General features: G+C 30.3%; 2 protein-coding genes and 1 non-coding gene across 3 annotated transcripts; 2 read left to right on the top strand and 1 right to left on the bottom strand.

Annotated features, from left to right (window-relative positions):
- The first annotated feature begins 1,638 nt into the window (after positions 1-1,638).
- On the top strand, positions 1,639-3,911 carry LOC120087678 (expansin-A4-like). The gene is made up of 3 exons (XM_039044533.2): positions 1,639-1,919; positions 1,998-2,316; positions 3,231-3,911. Exons 1-3 carry the CDS (start codon positions 1,772-1,774, stop codon positions 3,538-3,540), a joined length of 777 nt encoding a protein of 258 aa, XP_038900461.1. The 5' UTR covers positions 1,639-1,771; the 3' UTR covers positions 3,541-3,911.
- Positions 3,912-6,379: 2,468 nt separating this feature from the next.
- TRNAK-UUU (transfer RNA lysine (anticodon UUU)) lies at positions 6,380-6,452 on the bottom strand. The gene has a single exon. It is a non-coding gene; the product is annotated as a tRNA-Lys (tRNA).
- A 2,027-nt stretch (positions 6,453-8,479) lies between these two features.
- LOC150033129 (flowering-promoting factor 1-like) lies at positions 8,480-8,936 on the top strand. Its single transcript, XM_090306116.1, has one exon. It carries the CDS (start codon positions 8,513-8,515, stop codon positions 8,900-8,902), a length of 390 nt encoding a protein of 129 aa, XP_090162242.1. The 5' UTR covers positions 8,480-8,512; the 3' UTR covers positions 8,903-8,936.
- The last annotated feature ends 7,639 nt before the right edge of the window (positions 8,937-16,575 follow it).

Below are 16,575 nucleotides of genomic sequence, written 5' to 3'. Positions count from 1 at the left end.
ACTGCCTGTCTTAATATATTTTCTAAATTAACTCTTTTGGTTTTACTTTTATCTATAATTCTCCATAACAATTATAACAACAACAAAAAAAAAAAACTATGGTAATAAATGGAAAGAAAGTATAGTTATTATTATAATCATTAATATTTAAAAGAAAATTACGGCCTTAACCTTTTATTTGGACGTGTGAAAAAGAAGAAAGGAATAATTCAGTGCAGGAATCAGCAGCATAAAGAAATGAATGGTAAACAACAGTAAACAGTAACAAAAAAAAGGTAAAAAGCTGGCAAGAGATGTTGTGTTGGAGACCACCCAAAGCTTTGATTTGGCCGCAAATGGCTCGTGGCTCGAGACGGTGCAGTGCCCTACCTTAGTCTAGTCCACTCCAAACCACCCGGTCAAACTTCGAACCACTTCCCACCCAAATTAAATGCAGCGTCGATTGCGGAGCTCCCCGTGGCCCACTTCCATCCACGTCAGATTCTCAGTGGTTTCTAGTTGGTTGCCTCATTAACCAATACAGTTACAAAATCCGAATCCCCTTGGGCCCCACCACCAATTTGAAAAAAAAAAAAAAACCTTTATCTCCTCCCTTTTTCTTTTTAAAATACAATTTCTCATTCATATTTTTTGAGATTTAAATTAAAATCCAATCACAGCCGCTTATCACGCCTCATCTTCGGATTGACGCAAAGCTTATAAGCATACACACCATTATTATTATTATTATTATCATGTTACTTTATTCCTATTAAATTATATTATTTTTCTTTTCGTCCTCCACTTTCTTGTACGAGCTCGTACTCTATTTCCGACGAGAATATTTACTTATAAAATTTCCACATTTTTAGCCTTTTATTCTCTATTTTGAAAAAATAAAAAATAAAAATCAATTTTTTAGATTAAATTACAGGTTTAGTTAAGTTTTGTGTTGGTAGAGTTTCAAATTTTATATTTAATAGGTCTATCAACCTAAATAATTATCTAAAAGATCTCTAACTTTCAATTTTCTAATTTTCTAGGTCTTTGACTTTTTTTTTACATCAGGTAAACTTGACAAATTCGGCTATTTGTAACGATTTCACATCTATCATGACATTTTTAAGGATTGTTTTCAAATATAAAAAAAAAAAATGAGTCAATTTATTGAGAGATATAACAAAATGTTATTGTCTATCGGCAATAGATAACGACATTTTACTATATTTCATAAAACGTTTAAGTGTTGTTTAGTCATGTGACCCAATTAATAAGGCATATAATTAATGTTGTTTTAGTGGTGAGGTTCAATATGTGAATGTAATTTCACTCCCCCATTCTTATTCCTTAAACCAAATATGTCTTTAAGGGTGTGTTTGAGACAAATATTATCTTAAGAATATGGTAACCACTTCTTACTACATTAAGTACTATTCTACATTTCCAATTAACTATAGTCAACACTATTTAAAATTCTAAAGGTTGATAGTATGAACTATGTCAGTTAAACTGCGCTGTTCTTTTATTTCTTAATTTGAAATCAAATTAAGTATTTAAACATTTTCTTAGGAAAACAAAAATAAACATAAATTTAAAAAACAGAAAACAAAGAAAAGAAATGGTATAATTTAAAATATTTTATTTGTTAAATTACAACTCCACTGTAGCACTCTTCCCCCTCTTTCTCCTGCATAAGTACTCCACCATCCCAATCCTTCACCCATCATCCCCATTTCTCTCCCTCTTCCCATAAACGCGTTTCTCCTTTAATCTTTTTCATTAAAAAAACAAAATGGCCACCATAATTTCTCTCTGCATTGCCTCTCTTCTCTCATTTTCCCTACTTGTCGATGCTAGAATCCCCGGAGTTTACTCCGGCGGCCCTTGGCAGAGCGCCCACGCCACTTTCTACGGAGGCGCCGACGCTTCCGGCACCATGGGTATGTTGTAATTAACTTCAACTTCTTCAAACTCTAATTGTTACATTCAATGTGTGTGCTGAACCCCCAATTTTGCAGGTGGAGCTTGTGGGTACGGGAATCTGTACAGCCAAGGCTATGGTGTGAACACGGCGGCGCTGAGTACCGCGCTGTTCAATAAGGGTCAGAGCTGCGGCGCTTGCTTTGAAATTAAGTGTGCTAATGACCCAAGATGGTGTCATTCCGGTAGTCCCTCGATCTTGATTACTGCTACTAATTTCTGCCCGCCTAACTACGCCCTTCCTAACGACAATGGCGGCTGGTGTAACCCTCCACGGACTCACTTTGACCTTGCCATGCCTATGTTCCTTAAAATCGCTGAGTACCGCGCCGGAATCGTCCCCGTGTCTTACCGCCGGTGAGTCCTTTAGTAATGCGAATTAATATTTAATTCGGTTTAAATACAATTTTTTTGTCTATATACTTTTAGTTTATGTTTTTTTTTTCTTTTATCTATTTTTAAAATATTTATTTTAGTCTTTATATTTTCATTTTTTATTTATTTTAATTTTTTTACTTATTGTATTTTTAATTTTGGTTCATTTTGATTCCTTCAAAATGAGATTAAAATGAAAATGATGGTATCAAAATAATCATTTTTTAACAGTATAAAGACAAATAAACCAAACTCAAAAGTATAAAGACTAAGATGAATATTTTGAAAATATAAGGATAAAAATGAACTAAAATTAAAAATTGAATAGAGAACAAAATGATTTTTTTAAAAGTATGAAGACCAAAGTGAACCGTCCTAATAGTATTTGAACTTAATTAATTAAGTAGATTTAAATCTCTTTAAATTCCCGTTTTGCCCCTCTCCTAATTATATGAGTAACGAAGCCTTAAACTCTGGAAAATTGGATTTGTACATTATGTTTTATATAATGAAAAATAATTAGATGCATATACAGTCAAGTATTTAATTACAATTTGACATGCCTTAATTTATTTTTTGAAAAAATACATTTTCACGATATTATTTATTTTATAATCTAAATGATTCGTGAATATGTGTATAGCCTAATTGGATTCAAGTATGATTTTTTGTCCACACCAATAGTACAAAATATTTTTTATAAGTAAAATAAAAATTTGCTATATGACAAATATTGATGGATTAAATATGTAGACTGGTGCCTCCAAATATTTTTCAACTCCAAATAATTTAACTAATTATATCCAAACAATGACGAGGTTCTCGCAACTTAATATTTATATGTAGTATTGCCTGTTTTCCCGTTTTAGCCTCTAACGTTGAGGATATTTATGCAGAGTGCCATGCCGGAAGCAAGGAGGAATCAGGTTCACAATAAACGGCTTCCGTTACTTCAATTTGGTTCTAATCACCAACGTGGCAGGTGCAGGGGATATCGTGAGGGTTAGCGTTAAAGGAACAAGAACCGGATGGATGAGCTTAACTAGAAACTGGGGGCAAAATTGGCAATCCAATGCGGTTTTAGTGGGCCAGGCTCTTTCTTTTAGAGTTACCGGCAGTGACCGACGAACCTCAACGTCATGGAACATAGTCCCAGCCCATTGGCAGTTCGGCCAAACTTTCACTGGCAAGAACTTCCGTGTTTAACCGCAAGTTAACATTTTTACTGTGCTTTTTTTCTTGGAATTTACAGTTTTAACCTTTGTGGAAGTGTTGGTTTTTCTTTTTTCTTATGAGACTAATCTGATCTGAGCGTAATTTAAAGCAAGGATTGGGGGTATTATTGGAAAAGTATTTTGACTGGGGTTGGGTTATGGTTAAGTGAAAAGTGTAAAGGCTGAAGCGGCTGAATGAAGATTGTAAGCCCGCAGTCTTTGTTTTATAGACCATTTGAGTGTCACAGATTTATTTGTATTAATTTCTACTACTAAAATTATTATGAGTGTAATTTGTGTATTCCGTTTTTCTTGTATTAATTGTTTTACATTTTAAATGAATTATATTATTGTTTGGATCAATTTACCTACGTTTTTTAGAAAATAAATTTAAATAAATATCTCGATTAACTTGAACCCGTCCAACCAGAAGGTTTCATGATTGGGTTCATCTTTTAATAATAATTATTTGGATTGAAGAAATTAACAAATCAAACAATTGAGTTGAGTTTAAAAAATCTTTCAATCTAATTCAACTCAATTTTTGGACAGTTTAGTTTTCATATGTATTAAAATGTTATATGTTTGTTTTTATGGTTTTGAGTTTAATTTTCATTTACTATTTTGAGTTTCATTTTCATATGATCATTAAGTTTCAGTAATTACTTTCTTATCCTCTATTTTTATTAGTGAGTACTTTAGTTTATTTATTTTTGTTTTTGTTTTTTTTTATTAGGTTCACTTTTGTATTTGACATTTAACTTTTCATTGACAAATTTTTATGACGTAAATTACTAATCAATTTTAACAGAGTAATAAAAATAAGTGAACCAAAAATTGCAAGTGAGTATTTAATTAAATAATAAAGGTTAAAAAGTGAAAAATTCAAAGATAAAAATGTAATATTTTAAAATTCAAGGATCAAATAGAAATTAATTTCAAAATTGTAGGATTTTAAAATTTAAGAACTAAATAAAAACTAAATTCAAAATTTAAGGACCAAATTTTATGTGTTATGATAAAAATTTAAATACTTCAATAAATAATTCAATGAATTTTTTAACTAGTGAGTTTCTACCTTTTGTTAAATTATAATTTTACTTCAATGTCAAAGGTTTGGAATTCATTAAAAAAAAATAAAAAGAAAAGGTTGGTGGTGGATTTGTAAAAAGGAAAAAAAGAAAGAAAAGAATAGAAAAGAGAAGAGATGACTCAATAAACCAAAAACAAGTATAAAAGTGAAGTTAAACATTGTTAACAAATTACAGGCAAAGAAATAATAAAGATATTTCTTAAAAATTAATTTAATATTTAAAAAGAAATCAGTAGTGAAAAGGTTGGTCCAGAAAAATAAATATAAAGAAGTAAAATAGGAAATGGAAAGCAACAGAGTTTGGCAAATCATGGTGTGAAAGAAGAACAAAAGAAGACAAATTTATTATTTTTGTTATTCTTTATGAAGTTGTAAATTATGAGAAGGGCCAATAAAAGAAGAATTTGGTGTTGTTGCAATTACAGTTGCCTAAGGTTGGCACATGGGTGGGGTTGATTTTGAGTCCCTTTATAATGTATTTTCAACTTCCTCTTTTATTTCAATTTCCTTTTCACACCACTTTCAAATTGGACATTGGATACCCACTAACCCCAACTCCCCCTACAATAAAACTAAAAAGAGTAATGCAAAACAAGAGCCTATAAATATTCGTCATATTCAACTTATGTACATCTTGATTAATCTTAAACGTATTTTATAATATTTAATTGAAATATTTACTTTTTTTATTTGTGTCAAACGGGTTCCTCAACTTTAAAAAGTTATCTAAAAGCATGTTTAGAAGTGATTCTAAAATAGTTAAAATTTACTTTTGTCATTTTAAAATCACTTTGAATTATGCTTTTAATGGTTTGAACCCCATTTTATGGATTGAAAATTACATTTTAAAGTGAAAGATAAAAATCAAATTAATTTCGAGTGATTAAAAGCATGTTTCGAATTTATTTTGAACATGACAAAAGTGGTTTTAAGAATTTTAAAATCATTCACAAACATGGATTAACAAATCTTTAAACTTTAGATTTTGCATCTAATGAGTTTTTTTTGACTTATATAGTATTTCTTAAGAATCATGAATCTATTAGATATGACATTGAAAGTTGCATATTGTTAATTAAAAGAATATTAAATATGTTAGGAGCCTATTTGAAACATAATTGAAATTCATGGATCTATTAGATACTTTTTAAAGTTTAGTAGTCTATAATTTACAAACACGAAAGCCTTGAGACCAAATTTGTAGTTCAAGTTTTTTTTTTTAAAAAAAAAATTTGTTTTGACCAAATTAATAATTTTATTTTATCTTCACTATATACAACAATTATCACTCTAATGCTAAAGTGAGTTTAGCTCAACATTAGTTGACATGCCTCTTTCCTTGAGGTTAAAGATTCAATTTGCTCATCCTTGTAATTGTTGTGCCGGTAAAAAAAAGTTCACTCTCTTTTAAGTAAATTATCCAAAGATTAGTGTTCCTAGGAGATGACTTCAATCTCTTTTAGTATCATAATACCTATCCATATTTATAATGTAATAGATAATTTGTATAATATCTTTACTATCATCCTCGAAATTAGGAGTTCGATTATTGTTCCTATATTGAAGATAGTCTACCCAAAAAAGTTATTAATAATTTTAGATTAAAAGATTAAGAACGTTTTCATAGGGCCTAATCAAGCCCAATATTGATGGTGTGGGCCTAATATCATTCTTCATCAACCCATGATTCCAAACTCAGAAATTGGATAACCAAAACCCAAAAACCCAAAGTAAACCCCGCCGTCTGTGGGAATCGAACCCACGACCACATGGTTAAAAGCCATGCGCTCTACCGGCTGAGCTAAGACGGCCATGTATAGAAAATATTAATAATTTTAATTTGCTGTACTTATTAGACAGAAAATTAAAAATTTAGATTCTATCAGATTCTATTCGAATTTTGAAAATTGAGCTTTTAAACTCTTCTTTTACCTCCAAATTTTTATGTTATATTATTCCCTTAATGTTTTAATAATCAAGTTAGGTTTTGTAAATTAAAAATAAAAAATAAAAACATTATTTTAAAAAATTGAGTTGAAGAAAAGTAAAAAAAAAAAAAGGACAAAAATTTAAAAAACAGAAAACTAAAAAAAAATCCTTTTAGATAATTATTTTATTTTTAAAAATTAAGTTTATAGATATTATTTTCATATTCAAATTTATAATAGCCACCACAAAAATTCGAAACATTTCCAAAAAAACAAAAAAGAAGCAAATAAGGAATAGTTTTGTCCTGACATGTAATTAATGAGGGTGTAAATTATAAAAACCAGAGTTATTTTCTTTCACAGAAAAGGACTTGAATTTCAAAGGCAAGTACAAGAACTGGGCCTGGAAAAACCAACTAGGTATAGTATCCTAAGTACTTGCAGATTGTTCCTCTCCCATTTATTATTATACCAAAAATAAATAAATAGAATTAATTTCTAAATCCACCCCACCCACAACTATACTTACCTCCACATGGTTAGTTCAATATCATAATTCATACATTTTTTTTTCTATATAATAAAACTTTTTTTTTTCACTCTCACTTTCCTTCTCTTTGGTTTATGATTTTTAAAATTTTAAACTTTCAAATCTACATTTTTAGTCTTTAATTTTTTAAAATAGGTTTAAAAGATCTCCATAGTAATTATATTTTATTTTAAATTACAACATAGTTTAAAATAATTATCTCTTCTTTCTAAAATTATATTTTTATAACTTGTTTCCTTAATTCATAATGTCATATTTTTTTTAAAATAATTATAAATAAATATTTTAGAGACTTTTTTAATTTATTTTTAAAAATTTGGAGATAAAAAATATATATTTTGAAAATTCAATGACCAAATATACATTAATATTTTGAAAACTCATAAATCAAATGTACCAATTCTTTGAAATATGGAAACTAAAAACGATATGTGTTTTTTTTAGCATAAACATTTTTTTCTTACTAGTATGTTGAATGTTTTGAGGCCAAGTCTTCAAAAAGTTGATAGTACATGTATATTGTTAGGTTAATTTATAAAAAATACCTCATAACTTTGTCCTTCTATTTATTTTTTTAATTTTTAATTAAAAAAATTATATTATTTTAAAAGTTGTAATATTATTCTTTACCTATCATAAACATTTCAAAATTACTTTTAGAGTAAAAATTATTTAAAGAGGCGTTTGATTTGAATCATAATTCAGATTTTTAGCACGAACTCCTTAGACCAAATGGGGAGTTGTCCTTAGATAAAATACTATTTAGAATTTCAAAAAGAACTAAAAAGATGTAATGGTGATGTAGAATGAAAATACAGATCACTACAACTACCACTACATCATTCTAGATTTCGATTCTTGTACTAAATTTTAAACAATTTTTACTCCAAATGTAGTTTGGAAATATTTATAAAAGTTTAAAGATAATATTATATATATATTTTAAAAAGTAACCGTATTGCCTAAACAAATAAAAAGGTTAGAGTACTAATATTTTTATCGAGGAGAAATTATCAAAAGCTAACTACGGCAGTGTGGCTAACTCGAAAAGTTTTGTATGGTCTAAATTCTAATGCAGCGGAAAAATTAAGGGTAATACTTGGGTGCATTTTGAGTAGTATCCTCTTGATGTAAGCGAACAATTTAGTAGGATGTACGAATATAAATATGATTATTTTAAATCCATATAAAATAAAATAAGAATTAGCAAAAATTTAAATCTGCAGGCATCAAATCAAAGTATTATGAGATAAAATTTTGATTGGACAAGAGATTAACTCTCGTCATTCGTACGGGGTTTCAGCTTTAATAGTGGGTCCCACATTAATTTTCTATAAATGTAACACCTTCTTTTGATCATTTCTTCATCTCTCCGGTCTCTCCCGCACATACGATGTCCGGCGTTTGGGTGTTCGACAAAAATGGAGTGGCTCGTTTAATATCGAACCCAACCAGGGAGTCGTTCGAGTGCAAGGACCCGCCCCATCCAGGGACCGCCACGGCACCAGGGGCTCGCCCAAGAGTCCTGGTCTATCTTCCAACCAACCAAGTGATCCGGTCCTACGCTGAACTGGAGCAGCGACTGGGCGAACTCGGGTGGAGCCGGTACCGAAATTTAGCCGAACCGGAGCTCATCCAATTCCACCGCTCTCATGACTCCGCTCACTTGATTTCCCTCCCCAAAAACTTTGCTAAATTCAAGCTCATGCATATGTACGACATTGTTGTCAAAAATCGCCATTTCTTTCAAGTTCGAGACCCCTCCTCATCCCAACCTTCTTAGAATTAATATAATATATATTCCTTTCTCCTTCTAATTCTCCCTCTCCCTCTCCGTTTTTTCTTTTATATTTAATTTGCATGCATTTTCATGACAAATTTTACTACAGCCCCCTCTAACTACCAGAAAATTTCTAGTACTATAATTCCCACAAAAAGTATAATTTTAGAATCATGTATCATTATTTACGTATCAAATTATGAATAAGAATAATAAGCACCGTTGAAGACCCACATTGAAAAAATTCAAGGACATTACAAAATGTCTTTAAAATAGATCAATTTCTCTTCTAACCTCTAGATAGTTTTAAGATAGAGAACACATGTTATCTGATGCGATATTGTAACTCATAAAGCAAAAATGAGCATTTAATCCAAAAACAAAAATGAGATATTGTCCAACAATGTTAAAACCAAAATGTAATTCTCTTGGATGGTTGGTTTCAACATTCACCAAACCGACCATAGTCAGTTTGAGGGTGGTTAGTTGTTTTATAATAAAAGTTATCTTTTTATATTGTGAAAAAATTTAAAGTAATTCTCTTTTTGTATTGTGAAAAGTTATCGATTAGATTGTATCGGACTTTTTGAATAATTTATAGTAGGAGTTTTGAAAATAAAGAAAAAAAAAAAAAAAAGACCCAGCTGTTTACTGTTGTTGTGTAAATATAGAGTAACAGCTGATAGCCTATATTTCATAGCCTTTTTTGACTGCCCTAACTCTGCTGACATAACCCTAAAACTGACTAATTTCCATACATAATTCTAGCTGTGATCTTAAGAAAAAGTATATAATTATAAAAATATTACCCCTGCCAGGATTATTTAGGTCAAATTACAATCTTAGGTTTATTGATTGTGCTTTGGTACTTGAAGCCTTAGTTTTTGTTTGGTACATACATATCTACTTTTCTGTTTCCTTGTTTGGGGTAAAAGTTAATCAATAATGCTATATCTAGTCTTAGGTCACATATGTCATGCGGTTTGTGTGTTTATAAAAGTTCTATGTATATCATCTCGAATTAAGCTTATCTTTATGTAGCTTGTTTAGATAATCAATCACAAATTATTATCGTAATACTTCTTTTATTTTTTAATTAAATGAGGTGCAGGGAGTTACGTATAGTTAGAGTTACATCCACGTATTATTCTATCTTATTCAAAATTAAACGTTAAAGATAGAACAACACTTATGTTCAACCAATAATGTTTTTTATTCCATTTAATAACCATTTAAATTTTCAATCGTCATTTATTTTTATTTAAATATTTCTTAATTATGACTTTTATCTCTTCTAAGTAAACATTTGAATTTTAACTTTTCTTAAAAAAAAAAATAAGTATTTGAAACTGATTTTTTAGGTTTTGTTTGGTAATAATTTGGTTTTTTTATTTTTGTTTTGAAAATTAAACCTATTTCATCTATATTTTTTTTTCTACAATGATTTGCATTTTTATTAAGTACAGTTCTTGAATTCTTAATCAAATTTCAAAAACAAAAACAAGTTTTGAAAGCTACTTTTTTTAGTTATCAAAGTTTGGCTTGGGTTTTTAAGTTATTGGTGAAAAGTAGATAAAAAAAAGAAGAATTTTGGATATGAAAGTAGTGTCCATAGGTTCAATTTTGAAAAATAAAACAAAAAACAAAATGGTTACTAAACGAGATTTTAGTTTTTCAAAACTTACACACATATTTGAAAATACTATTAAAATATAGACAACAAAATAAAGAAATAATTAAAAAAGTTACATGAGTGTCATCTTGAGATACATCCATCTTTGTACAATCAATCATGGAAATTATACTAGATATTACTCAATAATTAATAGATATAGTAATATTTATAGAATTAATTTAAATAAAAAAAATCAAAGGATTATACAACAAAATCTACTATTAAAATGTACATAAAGGAGTGAGATATAAATCTTGTCTCATTTGATAAACAATTTAGTTTTTGAGTTTTTTCTTTTGAAAATTAAGTTTATAGACACTACTTTCACCTCTAAATTTCTTTATTTGTTATCTATTTATAAAACGTGGTTTAAAAAAACCAAGCTAAAATTTAAAAACTAAAAAAAATCTTTTAAAAATTTGTTTTTATTTTTAAAATTTACTAAGAATTCAATAATAATATTTAAGAAAATATTTGAGAAAGATATAAATTACGGTAAAAAATGGAAAAAAATTAGACTTAATTTAAAAAAAACGAAAAACGAAACAAAGTTTTAGTTTATTTATTTATTTATTTTTATTTAAGTTATATCATTATTTCTACAAAGGTTTTAACATTAAATGCAGGCACGTGATTTTCCAACCATCATTTGACACGTGGCTGCGTCACATGTCTCAATGAGATATTGCTTGTGAAACAATCACAATATCATTTTTTTTTTTGGCATAAGAAAGCATATTTATGTCCCAAATTCTAATATTCTTTGTCTCTTGCCAAAGTTCTAACTTTTTTATCATCAATTATTGATTTGGTTAATCAAAGTAATTTGGATAAGACATGATGCTAATACCAAATTAAATCATCCACCTTGTCTTTTTTTTTTTTTTTTTTTTTTTTTTTTTTTATATAAATATTCTCCATATTGCTATGAGTGGATCTTTTTCTTTTGGTTAAATATACATTTTAGTTCATATATATGTGAGTGTTTTTTTAAAATTAAAAATTAGCTCCTATTATTTTTAAAAAAAATCAATTTTGATTTTTGTATTAAAACTTTTTCAGTTATACCTAGTTAGTTTGTTAAAAATGGGAGGTTAGTTAAATTAGGGTTTTTAAGAGAAGAAAATTCGCCAAGATGAGTATAATTCAACTGAATAAAATATGTAATATCAATTAAAAGGTTAGAGATTTGAATTCTCGATAATATTGTTTGAACGAAAAAAAAGTGATCAAATTATGTACTAATTTCTTTAAAATATATATAGAAGAGTAATTAGAAAACTTTACCTACATAAGTAACCTAAGTCATTTAAGTGTCTCATGCCTAGTAAATTTTTTATGAGTCACAACATTATTCTCTATTGAAAAACTTAAAATTTAAGAGACTAAAATAAACTTTTAAAAAGTTAGTGCCAAAATTGCATTACAAAAAAAGAAAAAAAAAAATCAGAAACCTCGTACATGGCTAAATGTTGGTCATTATAAGATTTATGATCAATTTTAAAGGGGCTGAATTTAATTTTTTTCCATGCTTATTTCCATAGTTGGATTTATATTTCTACTTCGAAAAAAAGAGAAAAGTCGAGTGTCTAAATTGATTTAAGATGTTTGTTGGATAGCAAATTGAGTATTAGTCTTAAAATGAACATAGCGAGCCAATTCAAATACCTCAAATAATCATGCACAAGGATGTGAACAAGAAGTTGTAGAGATAAAGTTCAATACTTTTAATATTTTGGATGAAAATAGTAAAACACATCCTCATCATATGATCGTAATAAACGAAGTAGTTTTGGAATAAATGGACCACTTAAAACGAATGGCAAGAAGGACAATGCAATTTCACACCATTTGTCGATTTAGACACGATCAAACTGAAGATATTGAATTTCTTTGCGGAAGCGATATGTCGCTTTTGTTTTGAGTTGGAAAGATGAAAATACAGAATTAAAACTAAATATACAGAGAACACGCATTGTACATTCAATATTCAGTTAGGCATAAAATTGAACTTAAGAAAATTTACCTTTGGCGATTTTCTCCAATGAGTCCCAACAACAACGATTCCTCTATCTACTTCTTCCTTGTTAAGGACCCTTCAAAACATCTTCCCCACTATGACTCTGGTAAAGACTGGCTTGTGGGAGCCTCTTTTGAAAGATGAAGGAAATTGGGTGGAGAAGAATTTTTATCCAAGAATATTTTCTTTATGTCTAATTATGAGAGTGAGAGAAAGGATTCTTGTGCAAAGAGCTACCAACAAAAAACAGAGACCTCCGTATTTTTAACGTGACGTGGGATAACTTTCCACTCCAATCCATTCTCCCCAGTCATAATTAATTAATTAAATATCTCATATCTAATTAAATGAGCATTTAAATCATATTCAAATATATAAATCTGTCATAACCTATAGTTTTAATGAATCTTATTAACTTTAAACTATAGTTTTAATATGAATCTTATTCATATTAACTTTTAACCTATAGTTTTAATATGAATCTTATTCATATTAATTTGTTATTTGAATCATATTCAAATACATTAAATCTCTTACATAGTTTAACTTAAAATTAACTGTATATTATAATGTATCTATATATGTTATGTTAATTCATATAAAATTAACATATTATTTCCTAAATTAATTTGAACACTTCAAATTATTCTTTTAAAATATTGGTTCTTGTTAATTCGTTGTGACCTAGTAAGGAGACCTAATAAACGTACAAATTATAAGCTCCATTGATTCGAGATTAATTAATTGAACTCTCTAATTAATGAATTTAATTAATCAACATTCATTAACTATGAGGCAAATCACGACACACCTATAGTTACACTCTTATGGATTGTAGGATATGCTACGTCCATGGATATAACCATTACATGTAAGTCGATCCTTCACGAGTTGTTTGTAATTACAACTAGGTCAAATGTTTGTTTGATCCCTATAATTACCTCTATAAACCAAGTATGTCACATCCCTTCCTGGACTTACCTCTTTCACCTAAGAGGAGGCGTGGGGACAATAATACCACCCTTTAGTAATACTTGTCCACCTTGACCTGTTTTGCTCACAACTTATAATATCAAGTAGACAATTGAATTCAAATCAAGATTATTTTATTACTAACAACTCAAAGTTTATACAACTTATTTTACAACTCCCAACCAAGTATAACGACCAACCCCTCTTAGAACCAAGTCCCATAATGAAATGAAGACAATAGATCAATCCTATAATGTGATAGACCTTGACCTTGCGTGGCATACGAAACCCTCTACTTTCACTACTTGGGGGGGGGGGGGGGGGGGGGGGACATTTGGAAAAACATGAGCTGAGATGCCCAATGAGTGGTGATTTTAATATGGATATAGGTTTTTTTTTTTTTTTTTTTAATTTTATTTTATTTAAATTAATAATTTAAATTTAAATTAAAAAAAAACCTTTTATAAAATATTTTGTATGTAAACCAATAAAAGAATATTGAAATATTCAAATAGATTTCAAAATACGAGCTTCAGCCGATAAAACATAATAAATAGTAGTATGGCATGGTCATAACTTCCTCAAATATATCCAAGAATAAAATCTACATAAAACCACATCCAAGTTCTAAAACCAATCCAAATCTTGTACCCAATACAACCCAACCATGTGCACACGTCGACATAGAATCTCGTAATAGGCACAGAAATTGGGTCCAGTTCCTTTGACCATCCTATATGAGATTTCCTTCATCGACTTAGAGACTAGATCCAAAGATCTTCTGATTATCTACTGGGAGATTCCGCCACAGGCTTAGAATCTAGATCGACAGATCTTCTGACCATCCATTGCGGTCAATTTGGGGACAGTATTTTAAACTATATTTTGCATTTTGATTGTTTGAATTCCATTTCCATTAAAACCACTATAAATATGATTTCCAACCAAATCCAGAGATTTCAATATAAATTGTTATTTCCAAAGAAATCATGTAAAATAGATCATGCTAGATTCCCAAACAACACACACACGCACATGAACGCAATGTGCGCACGCACGCACGCACGCACACGCACACGCACACGCATGTGTGCGCACATACACACGCACGCGCGCGCATGCACACATACACACATGCACACACACACGCACGCACACACCCATACACACATACCCATACACCCACCCACCCCACCCACACGCACACACCCGCCCGCGCACGCACGCACGAGCGTGCATACACACACACATGCACGCGCACACACACACACACCCACCCACCTACACGAACGCACACCATCATGCACACACATACACACACATGCACATACACAAAAACACACACACGCACACACATACGCATACACGCATACACACACACACACGCACATACGCAAGCATGCACGCGCACACACGCACGCATGCACACGTGCACGCACACACACGCACATATGCACACGTGCACGCACACACACGCACGCATGCACACATGCACGCACACACGCACATACACGCATACACATGCACACACACCCATGTGCGCACACACACACGCACGCGCGCATACACACGTGCACACACACACCCCCACACATATATACACGCACACACGCACATGTACGTGTGCACACACATACAAACACGCACATGCGCACACACTCACACATTCTTTCTCTCTCTCTCTTACACACACACACACACACATATTTGAAAATAATCCACTCACAGTTAAGTTGGGTATCATCTTATGTATCCATATTACATCTCCATGCTTCCAAGTTGGGTATTACACAACCTTCCAAATATTTACCAAGTTTAATGTGTTGAACATACTATTGTGTTGTCTAACATTTAGTCAAATTTTGATCATTGATCAACAATTCGTCTAGAATACTCTCATTATGCACCTAAATTTTTTTTTTATTGGTTTAAGTGGTATAACCAAGACCAATCTCTTGAGGTCAAGTGATCAAAGTACTTTACCATGCGTACATTCCGGTCCCTATGCGTTTAAACTACTCAAACTATGAGTCTAACTTTCATCCCTCAAGTTTCCTATGTCCAACCAAGCTCCTTAGATGCGTCCAAGATGGTCCTTTGACCTAGCATGCATCCAATGTATCATTCCTTGGCCCACGTATACTCCTAATCATGCTTCCAATTTCAGGATGATGAGTTGAACTTGTCCAAGCTACCAATGAAGGGAGCGAATCCCGTAGCAGAAGCGTTTGTGTGAGAATGCCTTGCATCCCACAATTTAATTTTAACATAAACAAATTCATTATACTAAACAGAATATAAACATGTAAAGTAGAATACTTTTGGGAAAATATTAGAACCATTCTTACCTTTATAGATTCTCAAGCTTTATGAATAATCCTCTTGAAGTTCCAACGAACGACTCCTCCAACGATCTTGATCACGAATGATTTCTTGACAATTTCGAACACTACCACGAGAGTAACCTTGTTATTCTTTATGATTCCAGTAGAGGGATAGATGGTATCCAACTATTAGGAGAGGGAGAGGAGAAAAGAGTTTTGGAGAGTAGAAAAGATTCTCTTTGTGACTTGGGGAAAATTTTGCACAATAACACTTGTGTGTTCTGTATTATCAGTGTTTGTGTCTCCAAAATGGGCCATAGAGAGGTATTTATATAGAGAAGGGTCAATCCTTTTTCCTATTTTTTTTTTCCTATTTCCCTTTTCCACAATTAATTAATAAATAACACTTATTTAATTAATTAGCCCAATTAATTAAAGAAAAATCCCAAAAATATTTACACTTTGTAGCAAAAAATTCCAAAACTGTTTTGTACTTTTGGAATTTTTTGCTATAAAATGTAAATAATTTTAAATAACTTTTTATATTTAAAAAGACCCCTTAATTAAATAACACTTATTTAATTAATTAACACAATTAAATAACACTTATTTAATTTAATTTGCATATTGATTAAATAACTATTTATACATTAAATTAAATTTAATGTATATATATTTAATTATT

The sequence above is a fragment of the Benincasa hispida genome, chromosome 10, assembly GCF_027475165.1.
Source record: "Benincasa hispida cultivar pf3 chromosome 10, pf3_genome.v1.1, whole genome shotgun sequence".
Taxonomy (NCBI): Eukaryota; Viridiplantae; Streptophyta; class Magnoliopsida; order Cucurbitales; family Cucurbitaceae; genus Benincasa; species Benincasa hispida.
This window is presented reverse-complemented; position numbering and strand designations above follow the sequence as displayed.